General features: G+C 33.6%; 1 protein-coding gene across 3 annotated transcripts in view; it reads right to left on the minus strand.

Moving 5' to 3' along the window:
• The window catches only part of CUL5 (cullin 5), a 98,357-nt gene that overhangs the window by 44,351 nt on the left and 29,706 nt on the right, over nucleotides 1–24,300 (minus strand). For all 3 annotated transcript variants that reach the window (XM_007494881.3, XM_007494882.3, XM_007494883.2), the window contains 6 exons: nucleotides 19,376–19,485; nucleotides 18,005–18,104; nucleotides 12,981–13,157; nucleotides 6,179–6,320; nucleotides 2,681–2,826; nucleotides 2,517–2,597 (listed from right to left, as the gene is read on the minus strand). In XM_007494881.3, coding sequence (XP_007494943.1) covers nucleotides 2,517–2,597; nucleotides 2,681–2,826; nucleotides 6,179–6,320; nucleotides 12,981–13,157; nucleotides 18,005–18,104; nucleotides 19,376–19,485 — 756 coding nt within the window. The remainder of the gene's footprint in view (nucleotides 1–2,516; nucleotides 2,598–2,680; nucleotides 2,827–6,178; nucleotides 6,321–12,980; nucleotides 13,158–18,004; nucleotides 18,105–19,375; nucleotides 19,486–24,300) is intronic.

Below are 24,300 nucleotides of genomic sequence, written 5' to 3' on the forward strand. Positions count from 1 at the left end.
TTTTATTAGTCTTTTTTATTCAAGGACTTATATGATATTGCTCTAACTATGCAGCTATATTTCATACTACTCTCTTTTATGCACAGTATAGTCCAGCCAAAATGGATTATAGCTGTTACATGATTTTGCTATTCACTCTCATCTATCTCCGTGTGTACATTTGGGCAATTCATCTCATTTATCTGGAATTAATTCCCTCTAGTTTCTGCAGAAATCCATTAAGGCAGAGCTTAAATGCTATTTTCTCATTGAAGTCAATCCTGATCCTTCTAGCTAAGGGTGATATACACTTTCCTTGTTTTGTTTTTTTCTTATTTATTCTTTCTATTCCACCTTCCCTATACACTTATCTTTGAACTTGCCCTATATCCTGAAAATTTTAAGCTTCTTGAAATCAAGTACTAAGTCAGAGAATTATAAAACTTAATAGCCATAAGGGACACCAGTGATCAAACAGTCCAATCCATAGTTTAAAAAAAAAATCTCCCATTTTACCATGATAAGTAGGCATCCAGGCTCTGCTTGAAGACATCTAAAGTAGCAATCCTTTTTGATGTTTTTCATTTTACAAGCAATAGAAGGTGGAGAACACTTTTGAGAATTCTTTGGACAGCAAGGAAATCAAACCAATCAATTCTGGAAAAAATTACTGATGACTATTCATTGGAAGGACAAATACTGAAACTGAAGTTTAAGTACTTTGGCCACATAATAAGAAGAGAGGACTCAATGCAAAAAACTTTGATGCCAGTAAAGATTGAAAACAAAAGAAGGGGACAGTAGAAGATGAGAGACAGAAAGAGAGCTGTCATGGAAGCAATCATCATGACATGGGAATCAATATAAATATAATAAAATCCATCAGAGTTGATGAGATCATCAAGTGAAATAGTATTGAAGGAAAATGGAAGGGGCCCAGTATAGAAGCTAGGCAGATATCCAAAGTTAGTGAGCATGACCTAGTTGCAAAGGAGGCTAAGAAGTAGCAATCATAAAGGTATCTGGACAGTCAGGAAAAAGGCTGTGTCATGAAACACCAAAGAGGAGAGAATATCCAGAAGAGGGTAACATAGTGTTGAGAGATCAAAAAGGATGAAGACTAAGAAAAATGGGGCAATGAAGAAATCATTGGTAATTTTGGAGAAGGCAGGAGTTTCAACTTAATGATAAGGTCAGAATCTGAATTGTAGAGGATTTATAAACAAGTGATAGGATGGAAACTACACTAAGTGTAGACTCCTTACTCAAGGAATTTGACCATAAATGGGAAGAGAGATATCAGATGTTATCAAATGAAGAATTTTTAAGGAAGGGGGAGATATAGGCATATTTGTAGGCAGAAGAGAATCAGTCAGAAGATAGACAGAAGAAAATGAAGAGTAATAGTGAAAATAAGAAGGGGAACAATTTGCTGGAGAAGATAGGAAGGCATAAATTTATGGGTGTATGGACAGGAGACTTTGGTGAGAAGGACTACTTCTTTGTGTGAGACAGTGTGAAGGAGGATAACATGGGTGAAGATGTCAGTGATATAAGATTAAGAGGAAAAAAGATAAAGTTCTTGTCAAATGGCTCCAATTTTTTCATTGAAAAATGAAAAGAGAAGATATGGAGGAGAGCATGCTGTAGAAGGCTTGAAGATGGATAAAAAAAAATTGTAATAATTGCTGTGGTAAGTAGGTGAGAGAATTTATTAAAGAGGTAAAAAAAAAAAAGACTACAGTGAGTATCCAGTCAACACAACCAGTTTCTCGATTTCTCTAGAGCTCCATTCAGTAGCAAATCATATATGAATGAAAGCGATGATAGGTCAAAAGTATAAAATTAACATTTGGTATGGCATAATTGGTGCTAGAGCAAAGGGGAAAGGGATCAGATTGTCCATGATGGTTTACAGCTGATCTGACTTACTAGGAATAAAGACAGGGAATGGAAGAGAATATAGCAAAACAAGTGATAGCCTGGGAACTAGGATTGACAGGTTTGGAGGGTAAAGAAAAGGGTCAAGGGTTGTAAGGCAGAGAGAAAGATGGAATGATAAAAGATTATGATGAGATAAATTAATTTTGGAATTCATAAACATAGAAGTGGAAGGAAACTTGAGGAAAAAGTCAAGGTCATTGGCATGACCACTCCTATTTGTAACTGAGGTGGAATGGAGGAATAGGTTATGGGAATTGAGTAGATTAAGCAAGTGAGAAGTTAGGTTAATGGAAGGAACATCAATCAACGCATATGCTGAAGTACCTAGTTTGATAGCAGGAATTGAGATGAAGAGAATAACTGTGAAGGCAGGCACTAAACTTACTGAGGAAAGAAGTTCAATGTCCTGGATGATGATAGCTAATAGCCACCACAATCTGAATTTGATGACGTATGAATATAGTGAAATGGCTGATTTGGGGGATGTAAATGTCACTAAAGATTTCATGAACACAACACAAAATAAGTGATAAAATGAAGTTACTAACTGTAGTATAGAAAACCAAGAATTTTGATTTACCAAAAATACTTACTGCTTCTACAGAATTACATTCTCGCCTCGTTTCTAAATACCGCAGTGCTCTTTTTTCTTCTTCTTTTAATTTAGCATCTGCCTGTCCAAAAGCAAAATGACAATCATTTTAAGAAGAGTAATAACATAGTTAATAATTATCTTGTGTGGCAAGTTCTGACTTACATATTTCATATAGTTCTGTACACCATTTTGTTGTAAATAAGAAGGAGCCTGTGTTCTATAAAATCTTTCTGTAGAATCCAAGTATGCCTTTTCAAAATTGTCTCGATAAATTTGAAGCTTATCCTCAGGATTTGAACAGAGATTAACTGGGGAAAAAAATTTCAAATTATAATTCATGTATACTTAATTAAATAATAAAAATATAGACTTTAAAAGAAAACAAAGGTCACAAGATTTTAATTGTTGTGAAGATTAAATTGTAATCCCCTGATTGTAACAATGAAGGTACTTAGCTCTTCCTTTATTGGGAAGATTGAATTGTAATCCACAATCTATTTTTAGATTTTAATCCCCCAAAAGGTAATAGCCAGTATTTTAAGTAGATCTACCCATTTTAAATACAAAAAGGTGTTACATAACCAAAAAAGGTATACTCTAACCAAAGCAGGTGTGAACTAAAGAGTGGGCAGTCCTGGAGAGGAGCGTCTGCTGTGATTGGTAGACGTGAAATTTAGGGTAGGTGACACAAGAGAAAAAGATCTTTTAAAAGAAGACCAGAGGTCAGAAGAAGAGATATTTGATTCGAGATTCAAGTTGGATGGTGGATTCAAGGAGATCAAAGAGCTCTCTAATTCGGAGGAGAGACTAGAAGACAGATACTTGAGAAGCAACCAGAAGACAGACACCCAGACTTCTTTCCATTTAGATGGTCACCATTGGTGAGCAAAAGGTTGACTTAGTGACCCTGCCTTTCTCAGAGGTCTACACCTGGGGCTTAGAAATTCTAACTGATATCAGAAGAAGCCAGAGACCCCCCCCCCCTTTTCTCTCTTCCCTAATATCTTCCCTCTATTGTAAATAAACTACCACAAATTCCATTTACTTTAGTAATTCATTTTGGGATTTAGAAATTAAATCCCTGGTAACCATCTATTTAATATATATTCAGAGTCCAACCACACAAAATTTTAACAGTTAAAGAGAAACACTAGAAACAGTGCCAAGAATAATACAAATTTTGTGTCTACATAGAACATATAATTTAGTTGGGAAGAAGAGGCACAAGTGCATAAAGACAATATAAGATGGCAAGTAAGTGTCAGGTGCATGGTAGAGACTTATTCTACTACTTTGGAGGATAGAAGAGATCATTTCCAGTTGTAGGGTTTGAGGAAAATGTTATGTAAGAGATAGGAATGAAACTAGATCTGAAGACAGATAATATAGGAAAGGGGGAAGATATCCTAGGGGCAGTGGGAAGAAACAGCAGGGAAAAGTATCAGCAGAAATATAGAAGTGAAAAAGAAAAGGTAATGCATAGGAAGTGGTAGCTGAAACAGTAGGATCATTATGGGAAGTTAGGAATATAAGGTTTCTATTCAATATTTAGGTAAAAATAGAGAGTCCAAGCTAAATATGGAAGGGACATTAGAGCACATCTGGCTCAACCATTTCTTTTTACAGATGAGGGAATTGAAACCCAAGAAGGTTATTTGACTTGCCTAAGATCACAAAAAAAGTAAATGTCAGAGGCAGGATTTGAACTGTGGCCATCTCAGCCACTAATCTTTCCCATGTGTCACACTTGAGGTAGACTATATAAAACTTTGAATCCAAGGTTACAGAGGCATAACTTTGATAGCGTAGAGTTATTTGGACAGCTAAGTAGTACCGTATATAGAGCATAAGGCTTGGAAGTGGAAGGTTCTGGGTTCAAATGTAGCTTCAGACACTTCTCGGCTATATAACTGGGCAAGTCACTTAACCCCCAATTGCCTAGTTCATACTGCTCTTCTACCTTAGAGGGGGGAAGTTACTGATGGATTTGAATATTAACACAAAAAAAGCTGTTTTAGAAAGAAAAACATAGAATCAATGTGGTGGATTATATATGGAGGAAAGAGGATAAAAAGACATGGCAAGGAAGCTATTTTAATTGTTTAGGAATGAAAACAAGAAGCCTGAACTAGAACTGTAAGAGTGAGACTAAAAAGGCCATATCAAAAGGGCTTAATTGTATGTGAAGGCTAAACGAGGGAAGATTCAAAGACAGAGTTAAAAGTCTTTTGCTTAACTGCCCAAGAGAAAGAGATAAAAAAATAATATTGGCTATTGGTTTTGAATTTTAGGAATATAAAATTCTAAAAGAAATCAGCACATTCCCCAAACTTAAGCATAGATGAAAATGTTACCTGTTAGATGACTGCCTCATTTAAATTAATCTAACAGCCCCAACTATCAAGAAATTCAGAAATTTAAAGCTTTATGGAAAGATCTGCAGGAATGGATACAGAGCAAAATGAGCAGAATTGGGAGAACATTGTATATAGTACTGCAATATTGGAAAATGATTATCTGTGAAAACCTGGATACTCTAAGCACTGCAATGATCTGGGACAATCCTGAAAGACTTATGACAGGGAATCCTTTCCACCTCCAGAGAAAGAATTTTCACATCCATGTATTCATGGGTTTAATTTTGGCTTTTTTGTTATTTATGAGCATGCTCTTACAACATGACCAATATGGAAGTGTGTTTTGTATGACAATTAAAAAAAGAAGGAAAAAAAAGAAAACTCACAGCTTAAATGCCAAGGAAAAAGTATCAACAGAGTGATAAGCTCTTTTACTAAAGCATCTTGAAACCATCTTCTTGACCACCACCAATATTAACCAATAATCATTTGCTTCCAATAGCCCAGATTAGTCCCAGAAGCTGGGAATTGCAGTAACCACCAAACTACTAGTTTTTTTTTTTCGGTATAGTCTCCAAAGACATTATAAGCACTCTCTGTGCCAATGTAACCTAGAAACTTTCTGAAGGTAATGCAGCACCTGTCTCCTTAGCAAGCACTGCCACTGAAGAGACAGAAAAAAAAATTCTTGCTGGCAAAGTCCTTGGCCCTGTCAAAATGATCATTGGAAATGTATAATGATTTTGTCTGAGGAAAAGACATTAAAGAAGATACAAAAATATTTGCTTTGCTGCTACAGATTAAGGGTCATTTTTATCTGAACTGTAGTTGAAATCTCCTATGTATAATATCTCCACCACTGAAAGAGAGCACATTCAGAGTAAGGCCTATATTTGTCTCTCTAGTGCTTATCTCATAGTTAATGTTTCTTTATTCATTATCTAGCATAGAAGTTCCTAAATTTTGTTTGTTATGGACCCTTTTGACAATCTAGTAACACCTATGCACCTCTTCTTGGGATTATATTTGTTAAAGGAATAAATGAAAATAAAGGAAATGAAATGTAAGTGAAAATAAAATACATAGGATTATAAAGGAAATCAATTATATTATAAGTTTTATATATATATATATATATATATATATATATATATATATATAAATAAACAAAATACACATTAAGACCCTCTGATCTAACATCAAAGTTACATAAATTATACTTAATGACAACAAGTTCTAACCCACAAAATACACGAGTTTCCAAAAAGAAAAGGAAATGAATATCTTAGAATTCAAAACATACCATAGGATTCTCTTACTCCAATCACCAATTGAGAATCAAAAGCTTCTCCCAGTCTCTCTGCATGAACCAGCTTCATTGCACTATCCTGGAGTCTATTCTTTATATTTGAAAAGATTGATTCATTCCATGTATCAAGCATTAGCTATATAAAAAAGAAAACAATATAAATTTATATAGAATTACAACAAATATAAAGAATGAGGGTGAAGACTGCAAAAAAGAAAACCAAATACCTAGTTATACCAAATCTTTCAGCCTCTTTGTTAAAACATCAAACTTTGTTTTAAAGTCAGAAAGTGATGGTTTTCCCAATCTTACCTAATTTTGGTCAATAGCTCAAAGTATATATTTTATTACTTTTTAAAAAAATCATTATAATACTATGTTTCTAAGCATCTCAAGATAGAAAAGAATATAATTTTTCTATTTTTAAAAATTCCTGTGTAAATATTTAGAGGAAAAACACAAAACACAAATCCTTCAATAAAATGATTTAAAAGAATATTTTAGTACAAAGAAATCCTTGAAATACTTTTCTTGTTTCAATACTTTCAGGATTGAAAATGGATTTTCATTAATCAAAATTATATAAATAGGTATTAAGAATATATTACTAATGGTTATTGAAGAATTTAATATCTTCTAAGCAAGCTCTCCATGTTATAAGTTGATAGTCACTAACAGTTTTGCCAATTATGCCTCAAAAATCAACATTTTACATCTGAATACTTCAAGTATACAGTTCTTTATTTTTTTTTTACAGTTCTTTAATTTTCTTAAAATATCAATCCTTTTTTCTCTCAACATTAGACATAACTTAAGCATTCTAGGGCTTCTTAGTCAAAAAATGAAACCAAGAAAAAGATACTTATAAAAAAATATGGCCAAGGCAGGAATTTATTTTCCTTAGCCATGCCTATTTGATGACAGTTTTGTTTGTTACTGTTTAAAAAAAAAACAACTGGGGTATAGAGAGAGGGGACATAAATAGAGGTTAATTTTTAAAAGTTTTAATGGAAGATTATTTTTTTGCATAAAAAGGGCAGAACTTATACTTTTTGTGGTGGCAAAAAATTGGAAACTAAAGGGATGTCCCTCAATTGGAGAATGGCTGAACAAATTGTGGTATATGATGGTGATGGAATACTAGTGCTATAAGGAATGAGGAACAGGAAGATTGCAGAAAGAACTAGAAAGACCTACATGAACTGCTACAGAGTGAAATGAATAGAACCAGGAGATCACTATAGACATTAACTGAAATAATGTGGGATGATCAAATGTGATAGATTTTGCTATTAATATTAACAGCAATATAATGATCTAGGACAATTCTGAGAGACTTATGAAAAAGAATGCTATCCATCTCTAGAGAAAGAACTATTGGATTAGAAATGCAAATAAAAACATATGATTTATCACTTGTTTATTTGGGCATATATTTTGGGATTTTGGTTTTATAAGATTACTCTCTTACAAAAATAAATAATATGAAAATGTTTTGAGTGATAATACATGTATAACCCAGTGGAATTGCCTGACAACACTGAGAGGAGGTGAGGGAAGAGGGAGATGAGACAATGTTAATTATATAACTTTGGAAAACTTAGGTGTAAATTTGTTATTGGAATAAAATAAAGATAAAAATTAAAAAATAAAAAAGGGCAGAAAAAATTAATTAAAAAGTTCAAATCCTAATACTTAAGGAATTTTAAAATGTTTTCTGCCAATAATTCTGACAAAGAACATATTACTATGAACTAAGAGACATGTTTCCAGTCCCAGTTCTGTTATTAACTAGTTCTGTGGCTTGATAAATCACTTTGCCTATTTGTATCTGTTTGCCCACATAAAATGAAGATACTATCACATGACTGCTCATAGGATGGGCCTGAATACTAATAAGGTAAATAAATGTGAAAATACTTTGAAATGCATAAAGTGCTACATAAACTAATAAAGAAATTAAATGTTAATCCATAATAAATATGTAAAATCTGAGGCAAACTTGATGACAAATGTTTTTACTTGTGAAAACATAATTTTTCCATTTTGAAGTCCTCCTTAGAATTTTTGGTGTCCAAGATTTTAAACTATAATACCTTATACTTCTAAGCTCTATATTCTGTAACTATGTCATCTGAATTTTGATTGAAATAATTTTATACTTTTGTTTTCTTTCCATAACTCCAGTGATAATCAATTTATGGGGAAACTTAATCTCCACAGGTACACTCACCATTGGATAGGGCTGCAAGTATGATTATCCATTGCATTCAACTTTGTTTTCTAAGGAGCAATATATAAATGCAAGCTGGAGAACTGGAGACAGGTCAAATTCTAACTGCTAGTGCCAAAGATCCCTGAAGAATAGGCAGGGAGGAAACTGAGTTGCTGAGGCCAAGTAATTGCTTCTATAGAGACATAATGAAGGGGTATAAATAGTTCTGTCTTAAATGATTTTTTGGCTCTTTACCCCTTCTTCCCAGTTACTATAAGGCAAGCAATGATACACATGCCCTCTTAGATATAAAGCTCCTTTGTTTAGACCTCCCCTTAAAAAGTGTCATCCTATTTTTAGCTTGTGATAAAAAACACTTATGTTGCCCGTTAGTACTATCCAAACACTTAGCTCTATCATAGACAATGAGTAAAAGAGAATGTGTGTGTGTATGTGTGTAGTTAAATAAAGTATAATTGAATGAGATCTCAAAAACAATATCCAACTTGGGTGTTAATCCAATTAGATCAAATGTACATATTTATTGTAATTATAAAGACAATAGATTCAAAGCAATGTTAACAGTGAAAGTGAATTAAGGGAGTATTCTAATTTACTCTCTATTGATTGGGTTAAAGACACATACAATTAAAGAAATGGCATCTGTCCCTGAGCCACTGGCAAAAGTATTTAACTCATGTTTTTTTTCCTTTTATTCCCCTGCCCAGGGGAAAGGATACTATTATAATAACTGTGGATATTTTCAGGAGAAATCCTTGCTTGCTACACTTGACCTCTTCTATTGATGCAAAGTTACTCCATTTAAGGATATCAGCAGAAGGGTTATGAATCTGGAATCTCTGCAGCCTACTCCAGGCCACCAATAGCAACAGCAATCTGCTCAATTCAGTTTAGTTGCTGTTGGTGTCTCATGGCAGCTGCTGCCTATTTACCGAAAGTCTAACATTATCCATACTATCTATGCCCTGGAAGAAATCTTGCCAGTGTTAAATTAATTTATGTACAATTAATAATCACATGTATTTATCTGATATTTGTGATCCTATAATGTAGACTGATATCTCCAAATTGTTAACCATGATAGGTTAATCATTCTCTGAACCTTATGTTTAGAAATGTTCTAACTGTTGTGGCAAGTTTCTGTCCAATTTAATTAGCTATTGTTAATTGCTATCTGAAGTCGGTCAAGGAACCAAAAAGCTTCTGTTATAAGGATTCATGTAGCTAGAAATGATACTGATGAAGCTGTCTGGGATAAATATGAACACCGTAGGTGTGACATATTTGCTTCTAATCCATATGATTTCAGTCTAGAGTATTTGTTTTCAGTGAGTGAGTGTTTGGTTCTATTGGAAATTTTCTTTCTTCTCTTTGACTCTGTTTCATCAAGACTCTCAGCATGAAATTCATTTTTTTTCTGATATGAAAGAGGAATGCTTTTTCCTGAGTCCACCCAGTTCAAACTGCCAGATGTCAATTAAACCTGTCAGCCAAACAGAGGCATTAATTATATCCAATAGAGACTTTACCTCTTCATCATTTAAAATGGCATCTGAGTTTTCTAGTACTGCAGTAGTGCCTAATAATCCATCTACTTATCAATCTTAGTGCCTTGTCATGTCTTTGGGGAGTGTCCTGATATTTGGATTTTGTTGGCATTTGCCTAAATATCATGTAGAATATTTTTTAAAAAGGAATTCCAAAAAACAATATTCATTAATGTGTGATAATCTTAAGGAATGCTCTATTACTCCCCAAAATGGGAAATGTCTACCTTGTCACCCTAAGAAATGCATTAAGTTAGGAATGTCCTTGATTCTAGAGTCTATGAGACATGTTGCTGATAAATGGGGTTCTGAAGCAATTTCCAATGCTTTAAAAAGTTTGGAAAAAATTAAAAGGAAAGCTAATAAGACTCTCTACAAAACACATGAGCATCAGAAAAAGGCAGCTAATTCAATGTATCAAACCATTTATTGAAACATGCCACTGATAGAAGAAAATTTGGATTTGACTTCAAAATAATGTAATCTAACATTATTGTTGATCATATATTTGTACTATGTATCCTGGTAAGAGAATATCTGTCCAAGATTATACATATTTCATAACAGATGGTCCTTTGTGTCATGAAATTATAATCAATACACTTAGGTGTTTCTGACCAGGGGAAAATTAAAAGGAAAATTGTTTTATATTGCTTTAATATTATTGATCATAAACCAAGTGATCACATATAATCCTTTAGGGACATCACTACAACTATGATTTTTACAAAAAGTTAGACACAGTTAGTACTGTGTATAAGATGTCAATTATAATACTAGAACATTAACTATAGTATTATAAAGGATATAGTTTGGTATATTCAAATATTATAGCAATTAACTAGATTAAGAGCTTCTGTTGAGGAATAAAAATTTCAGGTCTGTGTAGTTATCTAGAAAAGATGAAATTCATGCAGAATTTGTTTTGGGAATGGTGAGTACATGGCTGACCTGATGAAATCATATGAAAACAACCTTGGCATGTCCAGATGTTGTTTGATCCTGTGAAGATTTATGCCAACTATTGGCTCCCCAGAGTATTATGGCACAGTGAGGTTACTTTGACCAAATTCCTCCCAGAAGTAGTATGATAGTTCTGCAGGATTAAATTAAAATTTCTAATCTTAACCTTTTATAAGAGTTTATGACTTTGTATGTTTTGCATGATAATGTATGTATAACTGAGATTTAATTGCTTGCCAGCTCCAGGAGAGGAGGGGGAAGAAGGGAGGGAGACAATTTGGATCATACAATTGTGGAAAACACTTGTGGAAATTTATTAAAATAAAAAATAATAAAAATAAATACAAAATTACAAATGTTACAAAACTTTGTTACCAAATGCTTTAGCACGTTTCTTAATAATACTATGTATCTTCTACTTTGTTAATGACATGCTAATTAATTGTCAAAAACCCATTAAAACAAACTGTTGAACATCTAAAGGGGATCTTTGCCACAGGCTGGGAGTGGCAAGACCTTCAGCTTTAATTTACCACAATTAAAGTTTGGATCTTCAGAACAGATGATAGTCTAGAGATTTCTTTATTTCTTACAGTATATAGCTTGCTCTCTACATTTAATCTGTGTACTGTCTGTGCCAGTAGAATGTAAGCTCCCTGAGGGCTGGTCTGTCTTTTGCCTCTTATCTCCTTTTTTCGTCTTTTGTATCCTCAGTGACTGATACACAGTGGGTACTTAATAAATGTTTATTAATTTATTATTGATAGGTTGGAAAAAGCCAATGGATTTTAAAATCAAGAACATAATGGAGAATTTGACAAAGTAACAGACGTTGAAATCAAATAGATGTGGGGAAGCTAGGTAGTTCAGTGGATTGAGAGTCAGGTCCAGAGATCCTGGGTTCAAATCTGGCCTCAAGACACTTCCTAGCTGTGTGACCCTGGGCAAGTCACTTCACTCCTATTGCCTAGCCATTACCACTCTTCTGCCTTGGAACCAACATACAGTATTGATTCCAAGATGGAAGGTAAGGGTTTAAAAAAAAAGAAATCAAATAGATGTAAATTAAGATAAAACTTAAATTACTAAAATTGAAAGCAGTAGATTTAAATGATAGGTTCAACAAATCTAGATATAAAAGGTAAGAAAATGAGAAGAGAGGAAGAGATAATTCATTCAATAAATACTTATAACTATAATAAAGATAATATTAATAATATTATGTTCTCAATGTGCTAGCAAATATACTTATATAAAAATATAAAAATCTCATTTTACCCAATAAATGGGGAAGATATTATTTTATGTAACAGATGAAGAAACAGACCCAGAAAAGTTAATATGACTTGCATACAGTCACATATAGAATTGTAAAACAAGGAATGAAGCCCAAAATCCCTTCATTCCTATCCTTGTACTTTTTCTTTTCACTATAAGGGGTAAGCATTATGAACAAGAAAGAAAATTAATTGCTTACACAGCTCTCTTGCTCAAAAAAGAATTTAGAATTTAATTAGGACATAAAACACACAACACCTTAAAGTACAAAACAACATAGTACGAACTGAATCTATAAAAAATGAAGAGACTCAGAAAAGTAATGCCAGCTCAATGAAAGCAGGAGGGTGAAAACAATTGAAGCATGACTAATCAGAGAAAGGGTTAGAAGAGAATTAAATACAATGGAAAAGAGATATGTACGAAGGTGGTAAAGAGAAAGAAAATAAAAATAAACATAAGCAATGAAATCATGAAATGGAATAATAATTTAGTGCCCTGCAGAAGAAAGATAAAAAGAGGACAGTGAAACAGGAGTGGAGAGGTAGGTTGATGTCTGAAGGTAAAATTCATTACTTTAAAATTATTAAATTAAATTATTAAATTCTAAAATTCTAAGAATCCTACAAATTGGTCAAGGTTATAAAAGGTAACAAGAAAAAAATGTTGAAGCTTGAATCAGAAGGGATTGAGGAAGAAATATGATTTTTGAGGGGAAGAAGTTGGTCTAAATATAGTATATAACAGGAAACAGTGAGGCAATTTTACCTACCTTTCTAACAATACTGTCTTCCACATTCGATTTTTTGTTACTGCCCTGTTTACCCATTAATGTAATCTCTAGCTGACAGAATGGTTTAGGTAAGATATCACACTGAGTAAAAAATTTTCTCCACTCTACAATATAAGCTTTTAGCAATGCTGTATCATCCTGATGGCTCAGTACTCTCTGAAAAGAAAAAATAATCTCAGTTAAAAAGATCACAAAGACAACATTAAAACAACAAAATGAATTTAAAATTCAAGGTTATTTTGATATTTTCAGTTAAATTGGCTTTAATCCCTTAAGCAGTAAAGACTGTATCTATGTAGGTCTTTTTTTTTAATTAAAAAAATGTTTTAAAATAGAATTCATTTCCAAGTATTTCAACCATTCCCTACCCTCCCAGAATCACAGAACACATCACTCAACAAAAGGAGATGTATAGATAAATTATGTATAAGTCTCTTTTTAGCATTTAAAATCTGTGTCAAATATACAAGATTCTGTCTTCAATTCAACACAGTGGGATACCACATAACCTGCATTAGATAATATCAAAATGAACTCTCAACTCTTTACTGTGTTAGAAAAGAAGGTACAATGTATTTTATGATCTGGATTTTACATATAGTGCTCAGAATAGATATTTACCAAATGTTAAAAATACAGCAAATGATGTTTTCAATATGTTTTTATGTAGATGAAACCTCTTTCACTTTTATAGGCATAATTCAATTTCATGAAAAGTCACAAAATTAAAATTAAAAAAAACTGTCATAAGTATTTTTCTCTAAAATTTCAATTTGTACCTATAAACAAAGCTTTTTATTAAATCATGTTAATAACAAAACATTTAACATTCTAAAGAATATGTACAACAGTTATTCTTGACCAAAATATTAGCTCCACCATAAGACTTAGCAATGCTCATTTTTGATACTTTAAGTGCTTTAGTTTCAACAAAAGAATTATCTTAATGCAGAATAAAGACTCTGTAAATAAAAACACTGCTATTCAGAGATATAGAACTATAAGTCTACAATGTTTATTGGTTTGTTTGAACTTAAATTTTTAAATTGTTAAACTTAAATTACTGACATTCTAAAATTTCAAAAACTCCAGTTTTCTATGGCTTCCAAACTTTGAAACATAGAAAGTAAAATATTTTGGATCTTTGGACCTGGTATAAAAACTGCTTGAGGGGTACAGTAACTGACCCAATACTGAGATACTGATACTTGCTTCAATTTTTCTTTTCAGAAAGTTTAGGTGATACTTAATGTGTTTTTTCATTCAGCTATAAGCTTCCATTGTTTAGATTTATCATTAAAAATAGTATTGAGAAGTATAAAAATATACATATATATCCTGTATATATATGTATCAATTATCAATATATTCATTTCCCAGTGCAGTGCTTCAGCCAATATGACAAGAAAAAAATTCAAGATTCATTAATTTCTGCAGATTCAATCATTTTAACAATTAATTGTTAGAATCTGATATGCTTAGACACAGTGCAAGAATATTATTCTTTATCTTTTTGTTTCTTTGGAATTAATACCACCATCCATGTCAGAGAAAAAAAAATAACAAAGAGCTAAAATTCAGCAGTCTCTTGATTAATAAAGAAAAGGGAAAGCAAAGATAACTTTAAACCCCTGATATGGGGGCAGCTCGGTAGCTCAGTGGATTGAGAGCCAGACCTACAGAAGGCAAGTCTTAGGTTCAAATCTGGCCTCAGACCCTTGACCCTTGACCCTGGGCAAGTCACTTAACCCCCATTGCCTAGTCTTCCTTCTTGGAAGGAATACAAGAAATGATTCTAAGGTGGAAGGTAAGGATTTAAAAATATATAAAATAAAATAAAGCCCCTGAAAATCCAAAAAATAATTTTAGTCATTAGTTTTAATCTCCTTGTTCCAAACAATTTATAAGAACTTCCAGCAAGTAACTGATTGAGACGATTTGGGTTTCAACTCATTGACTTTCCTGTGATCTTCTAGAGGACAGTGATGAATGAAGAATTAAATAAATGGATAAAAAGTAAGCAACAGAAAAAATAATAACAAAAAAATGGATGGATATAATCAGTACAATTAATATTTGCTGATTTAATTAAATGGATAAGCTCCAGAGAAACTGAAAATTGGCTATCTGTTAGAAGGTCTAATTATAGGTAAGCTTTTATATAATATAAAATTTGAACTTTAGAATCAGTAGCAAGAATAGAAGGTAGCCTAAGCATTTTCTAATGCATTGAAGACTCCAGCATTGAAAAAAATTTCTACTACATAATGTATAATTGAAAATCTATTACCCTAAAAAAACTACATTTCCTGGGAGCCCACTGACTTCCTGTAGTTACATACTTCCTGCAAACAGAGGATAAAATTCAGTGTGCATTCCTGCTCTGGGCTCTCTTTGGCTTGATGTCCCAAGCATGGTGGTGGGTAAGGGGAGGGGAATATTAAATAAGCAGATAAGCCATGGGCACATGGTTGGGTTTTTTATTTCTTTTTATTCCTTCATTTCTAATGATCATTAATAAATCTCCTAAAATATAATATTTTTATTATTTGAGATTAAATTTAACTTATTAATTTTCTAATTTAAATTATAATAAATATTATTTGTTGTATTATGTATATATTATTATATAAACAATATATGATAAATAATAAAATGAATTAATATTAATTAATTTTAATAGGGGATAAAGTCTCATGAGAGGGTCCATGATTGACATACCTTTAGCTATTGGATATAACAGTAAAATGTGGCCAAGAACACAGTTTAACACTAACATTAATCAGAGCAGAAATAAACATAAGGAAAAGTATTTTAGCCAAAAAATTATATCTGTTGAATTCTCAAATAATCTAATAAACAAAAAATATGGTACGTTCTACAAAGCAGTCTTCATTGAAAGCAAAATATTAAACCCCCCCAAAATAATTTTATCATAAAAAACTTTCAGCTAACTTTCAAAAGCTAGCATAGTAGGGGGCAGCTGGGTGGCTCAGTGGATTGAGAGCCAGACCTAGAGATGGGAGGTCCTAGGTTCAAATCTGACCTCAGACACTTCCCAGCTATGTGACCCTGGGCAGCTGTGTGACCCTGGGCAAGTCACTTGACCCCCCATTGCCTACCCCTTATCACTCTTCTGCCTTGGAACCAATACACAGTATTGATTCCAAGACAGAAGGTAAGGGTTATTAAAAAAAAAAAAAAAGCTAGCATAGTATTTTCAGTTTGCTTCAAAAGTCATGCTTCACAGCACAACCAAAATCAAAAGAGAAACAACAAAATGGGGGGGGGGGGGATTTTATAGCCACATTTCTCTGACAAAAGCCTCATTTCTCAACTATATTGAGTATATATATATAAACATACATACATACATATATATATATATATATATATATATATATATATATATATATATATATATATACACATATATATGAATGAACACAATGCATTCACCAATTGATAAATGGTTAAAGGATGTGGATAATTCCCAGATGAAAAAATTAAAACTATTCATATGAAACATGCCCCAAATCACTAATGATCAGAGAAATGTAAATTAAAACAATTTTGAGATCCACCTCACACCTATCAGATTGGCCAATAGGGCCAAAAAGAAAAATGATAAATGTTAAAGGGGATATGAGAAATTTAGGACACTTAATACACTGTTGGTGGAACTGTGAACTGATAAAACAGTTCTTGAGAGCACTTGAGAGCACACTCAAAGGGCCATAAAACTATGCATACCATATGACTCAACTCCTAGGTCTTTATCCCAAAGTGATCAGAGATAGGGGAAAAGGACCAATTTGTATAAGAATATTTTTCGTGGCACTTTTTATAGTGGCAAAGAATTGGAAACTGAGGGATGTCCATCAATTGGGGAATGGCTAAATAAGTTGTGTGTGGTATGTGGTTTTAATGGAAAGCTACTGTGACATAAGAAATGATGAACAGGATGAGTTCAGAAAAACCTGGACTTATATGAACTGATACAAAGTGAAGTGAACAGAACTAACAGTATTACACAATGATCAATTGTAAAGGATGAAAATCAGCAAAGCAAGGTCCCATGATAATCTCTAAGGGACTCATGATGAAAAATGTTGTCCATAGCCAAAGAAGGAACTGTGTCAGAAGCAAATTTCTCTCTCCATTATGTCACCTTTTTTTAAGTTCATCTCCCTTAGTGACCTGGAGGTCAAAGACCACTGAGTAAATTCAGGTATAGATAAGCCCTCAGAGAAGGAAGTTAAAGAACCCAGGAATCAGCGAGACAGGAAACTGATTCCAAAACTATGGTTGGTTCCTGGAATGTGATATGTGAAAGTTAGTGGGTGGAGAAAACAGTTTAAAAGGAGAAACCCAGCAGGAAGTAAACATCTGGTGGGAGCATGGAGAATGTAAGGAAACTTTGTCAGAGTTTAGCTACAGGCCCATCATGGCAGCCAATAGATTACAAAACTAAGTATCTCTCTACCTCTCTCCTACCTTTCCTTCTCTTTACTACTACTACTACTACTACTACTACTACTACTACTACTACTACTACTACTACTACTACTACTACTTCTACTACTACTACTACTACTACTTCTACTACTACTACTACTACTACTATGATTTAATAAAGTTATTAAGCTGCTATCAGCCTCATAATTTTAACTATTACAACTGTTGGAAGTTTAAGTGCAGATCAAAGAATGCCATTTTTCATATTATTGCCTTTATGTTTTTTATTGTATGTGTGATAAATATTTTTTTCAAGGCAAAAGAAATATGGAAATATATATTATACTGCCACACGGATATAACCTATTTTTATAGAGAATCTGAATCACAAAATGCCAGCTAATAAATGCTAAAATTTGCTTCTATGTGTAATTGAAAATATTAAAGATTTTTAAAAGTCATGTTTCAAAAAATATTTTTTTAATTAAGTTTTCAAAGTAAAACTCAAAGTCAGGTCACATAAAAAATATAAGTTAAGGACTTACTGCCTGTGCTTGTTTAATAAAGTCAAGTATATCTTCTTTCAAAGCCTGATGGATTTTTGCTGGGCCTTTATCATCCCACAGACAAACTGCATGGACATCCCTAGAAGATAATGAAGACAAATCACCTTTAAGGAAATAATTCTTATACGCCCTCACTATACATATACATATATACACATACATACAGGTATTTGCTACATAGCTTTAGAAAGAAGTTCTTGAGATTCTAACCTGTATATGTCTTAATCCTCTTAATAAGTAATACATATCAGTGTTCTCTATAGAATATATACTCTATCAGTCATTCAAAATCCAGTCAAGCTCTATCAATCTATTCAGTTTCACATTCTTTCAGGTATTTATTATTTACACATTCCTAAGGTATTTATATAATATTTTAAGTGTTTCAGCAATAATTATTTTTTAAAACCCTATTGTCACCACACAGTATACAAAGAGTTGAATTTGCAAAAAAGATATATAGGAAATAATATTACAAAAAGGTATGCTTAAAGTTTTTTAAATAGCAAACTTTTGATGCTCACAGATTAACTTCTTGGTATTTTGTCCAAGAAGAAACAATTCCTGTCTGAATCAGTAGCTGAAATACTGATTAAAATGAGGTCTAATTTTATTATAAAAACGACCACAATGATAATACCATGGTCTACAATTAACAACAATAATAGCTAGTATTTATATATTACTTTAAGATCTGGAAAGTGCTTTCTGAATATAATCTCATTTGATCTTCTTTTCTCATTGACTTAAAACAACACACAGAAAAGTGTATGCTTATTATCTAGTCACAGAATTTTTAGAGACAAAAAAGACAGTGAAGTTTAAAGCCTCCTTGCCTTACTTTTTAGAAAACTACTATCTAGACAATTTGAGTGACTTGTCCAAGGTCACCCAATTGATTAGCAGCAGAACCAGAATGAGAACTGATATATAGAATAGAAAAATAACTTTTCTGTTGACTTTTATGATTTCATTCTCATAGGATATAATTATGAGCATGATAGCTATGATTAAGAGATTTCTTCCACAAAAGGAACTCCCTCTATCAATTATGATTTAGTAAAAAACATTAAGTTGCTGTTTGAAGCACTCAATATTCAAAACATCAAACACCTAAAGGCCCCAAAGAGGGCAGTAATGCAGATAACTGAAAAAGTTATTCTTTTAGGTAATTAAGAAAAACGTGAACAATCTCAAAAGTGCTATGAATCTTAAAGTCTGTCAATTTCATTTTACATGTAAATGTGCCAGTTCAAAAGGCACAGCTATTTTGATTCATCAAAAAAAAGTAAAATCCATTTATAGCAGAATGACTATTATATTGCCCCTAAATTAGAAAAGGTTACTTACGAAAACAAATCAAACCACTGCTGTTTTGTTACAGATTCCTGGCGTAAAAGCTTCAGAACAATAGGACGCATAAAATCCCATTTATCTTCAAACTGTAGTGAGCCTTTATTCTTAAAAAGAAAGGAAAAGAAGTTTAATTTAAATTGCCTTAATTTAAAATTACATTGTCAATTAAAATCTTCTATTTTTGTCTTTTAATAATTATCTAGAGAAAGTTGAGATACCAAATTTAATATCACTCAATTTTCCATAAAGAAATAGAACTGACTTTAAATGTTACTGTATATCAAGGGGCCATGGTTGCTTTGTTGTTCTACTTCTCCACCTTATTTGTCTTCATCAATGCCTTTTCTCAGCAATTTTGTGGAATAGCAAGAAGCATGTATTAATGAACATGAAATTCTGTTGAAAATTATTAAACTAGAAAGGTCTTTTCTAAGCTTCCTTCATTAACATATAAAGAAACTGAGGCTGCAATGTTTTAAGTGAGTGACCCAAGGTCACATAGGTTAGTGGCAGATGAGCACCCAAACTTACTGACTTCCAGTAGTCAAATGTTTTGTTCTCTTTTTCCACTATACCAAACAAATTCAACTGGGTTAGTGGCAAAGCTAGTTTTGGAAAGTTATGCTGGTACTATAAAAACCATGAGAAGAATAGTGGAAAAATGAGCATCTAAAATACTAAAGTCTTAATTAAAATATTGCTTATTAAAATTGACCAGTTGTAATAGAATTGATGGCACTAATAAGAAAAATAATAGAAGTCTAATCTTGGTTCATATGCTGTTTTTTTACATACAGAATTGCATTTTGTAATCAGAAATTGCAGCCTTATATCTAATTGGCTGATATGAAAAACAAGATTATTTTTCCTCATGGTCCTTCATATGAAGATGGAGCATAAGTATTAGCACAATCATATCAAACAGGTTAAATCAAATAATTACCACTGTTCTTAATAAAATGATAAATAATTATCTGTTCAAAAATTGTTTTCTTGGGGGCAGCTGGGTGGATTGAGAGTCAGGCCTAGAGATGGGCGCTCCTAGGTTCAAATCTGGCCTCAAACACTTCCCAGCTGTGTGACCCTGGGCAAGTAACTTAACCCCCATTGCCTAGTCCTTACCATTCTTCTGCCTTGGAGCCTGTAAAAATGGAGATTTGAACCCCAGACTTCAATCCCCAGAAGTTCTTGCTCTAGTTCCCAGGATGCCCTCTAGTCTCACCTGAGTTCCCACCTGCGTGGGATCAAAATTTCTATTTAACCAGGTGTAAAAGTCTACTAAGCTCTCTTCCTACTTCCACTTCCAAGCAGACATGTCTCTCATGATGTAAGTGAAATTGAATGGGCCTTTCGGCCCTCCTAGGCACATGCTTTCTTACTTGTATTTTCTTAAATTCTTAATCTTTAATAAACCTCATAAAATATCATACTTCTAGTAGAGAAACAAATTTTAAATGTTAGAAGCCAATATACCATATTGACTCCAAGATGGAAGGTAAGGGTTTAAAAAAAATTGTTTCCTTAAATGTGCCATTCATTATTAAGGAACTTAACTTCCTAATTTTTTAAATTAATATTTCTCTATGATGTTTGAAAGAAAATAGTTACAAATAGGAACATCTTCCTAGCCTGGATCCATCAGTGATTATACTACAGACTTTTAAAGATTTCTCCCTCTATTAAGCCATGAGCATGAACTTCTTTACCATGTTACAGAATTGTAAGGAAACTCCAGAAAAGCAACTGCCTTACTTAGTGGAATCAAATTCTGTTAGTTCTTCCTTTGGGAATTCCTTTAAATTCCACCTTTTTTTTTGCTTCATTTCTACTACCAGTGAGAAGCAACCTGGCTAGAAAATTGGTGTTAGAGCCAGGACGACCTTTATCCTTTCCCAGGTTGAACCGACTCATCTTCACAGAATTTATTCTACCATGCAACAAAAACTTTTTTGGCTTGAAAGTTCATTCCTCCCCAGACTACATCTCATATTTGAAGTATTTTCCACCTTCTGATTGGCTGGTTTCTTCCAGAGTCTCCAATTTGAGGAGGCCCAGACTAAAGATGTCTTTATCCCCCGCTGGGCTGCACTGCAGACTCATCTCAAGACTTTCCTTCTTTATCAAGCCCTTTTACCATCTTTTCCATTCCCTATTAAGTCCCTTTTATGTGTTATCTTCCCCAATTAGCTCCTTGAAGATAGGGGCTGTCTTTCTGCTTCTATTTGTATGTATTTCGGGTGCCTAGTACATAAGTTTAATAAATACTTGTTGCCAGATCTAGTCCTACATCTGATACAGACTGGCTATCTAAACATGGGCAAGTTACATAATCTCTTTGTGTCCTAAGAAACTACTTAAGACTATAAATTATGGAGAATATGTAGACTTGTAATGGTATCAAGAATTTCTTCATCTATCAATAAATCAATATTTATTAATACCTACTATTTTCCAGGTATCCTGCTAAGCACTGGGACATAAAAGAGTAAAAGGCAGTCTCTGCCAACAAGGAATTTACAATTTAATAGGGGAAACAACATGCAAAAGACACACAAACAAGCTATAGGCAGAATAAATAGAAAATAATTAACGAAGGGAAGGTACTAGAATTAAAAGGGGTTGAGGAAGGCTTCTAATAAAAGATAGAACTTTAGCTGGAACTTAAAAGAAGGCAGAAAAGTCAAGGCAGAATTAAGAAGGGAGAGAATTTTAGGCATGGGGTACAACCAAAGAAAATGTCCAGTCTTGTTCATGGAACAGCCAACAGGTCAGTGCCATTTGTAAGAGAGGAATCTGAAACTGAATCTGCTGGAGGAAGAAGCCAAGTAGATTCATCATACTGGAAGATCATCTTGAGCGGGGGAAGGGCAGGAAGGAGAGAGAATTCCAAAGGAAGAAGATAGCAACTGAGAAGATTCATACAGCTGAACTTACTTCTCTTTGGGAAGCCTACCAGACAGGTTGATCTGAGCAGACTTCTGAACCTGGAGCACTCTCCTGCGAAACCTGACCTCAGTATCCAGTGAAGATAAACCACAGTGAATAGGACTTTGCCTGAAAGCTATTCACCAGAAGAAGATCCTCTAAATCCCTCTAGACAGTCCTTTGAACTTGATAATAGCTAGAAATCTAGGAGTCAGGACAACTCTCACAATTGACCCCAGGGGGGTCAGGCAAGCAAAGCCTGACCCTGCAGGATTTGGGGGGAAGGGGTTCAACTGTTATTATTAAGGAATTCCTATTTCCCTACTTCCCAATCACCTTATCCCACAACTCACTTATCTTACCTTTTACATGTTCTTTAGAATAAATAGCCATTTCCTAAAGTCTGCTGCATAGTGTTCAAGAAGGAAGACTGGGAGTTTGGGGGGGGGGAGAAAGTTACTTTCTCTCCACAGAGAGAGAGGAGCTGTCTGTCTCATACTTTGTTTCAATCAAGTCTTTGAGGGAACAAGCATCTGTGATTCTGAAGGCAACCAGTGTGGGGTTTATTAGGGAAAGAGAGAGGTAAACCCAATCTATCCCCTCTCTTCATCCTTTGGCTACATTCCATTTCTACCTCACTCTGGTCCTGAAATTAGTGATGGGAGACTCCATTCCTTCTCCCTCCATTACACATTAGATCATAGTTTACGCTGGGGAGTAAGAAGTGAAGGACACTTGGATAGGTATGAGGGGGCTAGGTTATATGAAGGTCTTGGAATGCCAAACCAAGCACTCTGTATTTGATTCTAGAGGCAACAAGGAGTCACAGGAGTTCACTAAGTAAGAGGGTTCATTAAATTATTCCAATCACAAGTACAGTCTATATTCCAAGTCCACAGAAGTCATCAATAGCAAGGTGAATCACTTGCAAAAATTCAGTAGTCCAAAGCCATTGCCCTACATTACTATATTTATCTTTCAAAATCCACCTCAAGCCCCACTTTATCCATAGTGCCTTTCATGATTACCCTGGCTCTCCTATAGTCTCCAATTTAGCACTTAAATAGAATCACAGACTTTTAAGAGTTGGAAGGGGCACAAAGGCCATCCTAACCAACCCTTACCTGAAGCATCAGCACCTACTAAATTTCCTGAAAAGTCATGTTTTAGCTTCCTTTGGGAGATCTCCACTGGTAAATCCAGAAAGAAATTCAATCTACCTTCTCTGATCTTCCCCATTCCATTCTGGGACAGCTATAATCATTTGGAAGCATTTCTATATTCTGAGTAAAAATGACTACAAAACCACCACAGCTTTCTATCTTCTGGAAACAGTTCTGGTCTTCTGGGATGAACCAGGATAAGACTGATTACCCTTCAAATATGTTCCAGAATTACGTTATCTCTGATTTAGTAGGAACCTCAGTGGTCATCTACAAGTAGTACTTGAATAGGAAGATAGGCACTATGTCCCTTTTCTTTAAAAGCTAGCAAGGATCAAACAGAAGAGGTCAAATAATTTATTGCTGAAAGGCACACTGGAGAGATAATTTAGTCTGCATCATTTTTTAAATTAAAAAATTGAGGCTTAGAATAAAAAAAATCTATTAGGCATCTAATAATACATGCCAGGCTCTGGAGAAAAAAAAAACAACCCCGAACAATTGTGAAGAGATTTCATTCCCTCTGGGAGATAACACAACACAACACAACACAACACAACACAACACAACACAACACAACACAACACAACACACACACACACACAACATTAGGAAAAGCCTACAGATTAGCAAAGATTATTAATAGCAAACATCTAACACTTCAAGATTTATATGTACTTTTATTTATTTGTTTAACCCCTTAATCTTCTATCAGAAACAATCCAAAATACTGGGTTAAGTGATCTGTCCAAGGTCAGACAGCTAGATGTCTATGAGGCCAATTTGAAACCAAGGCCCTCCTTGTAGCCAGGCCTGGTTCTCTGTTCTCTG

Source organism: Monodelphis domestica, chromosome 4, assembly GCF_027887165.1.
Source record: "Monodelphis domestica isolate mMonDom1 chromosome 4, mMonDom1.pri, whole genome shotgun sequence".
NCBI classification, from domain to species: domain Eukaryota; kingdom Metazoa; phylum Chordata; class Mammalia; order Didelphimorphia; family Didelphidae; genus Monodelphis; species Monodelphis domestica.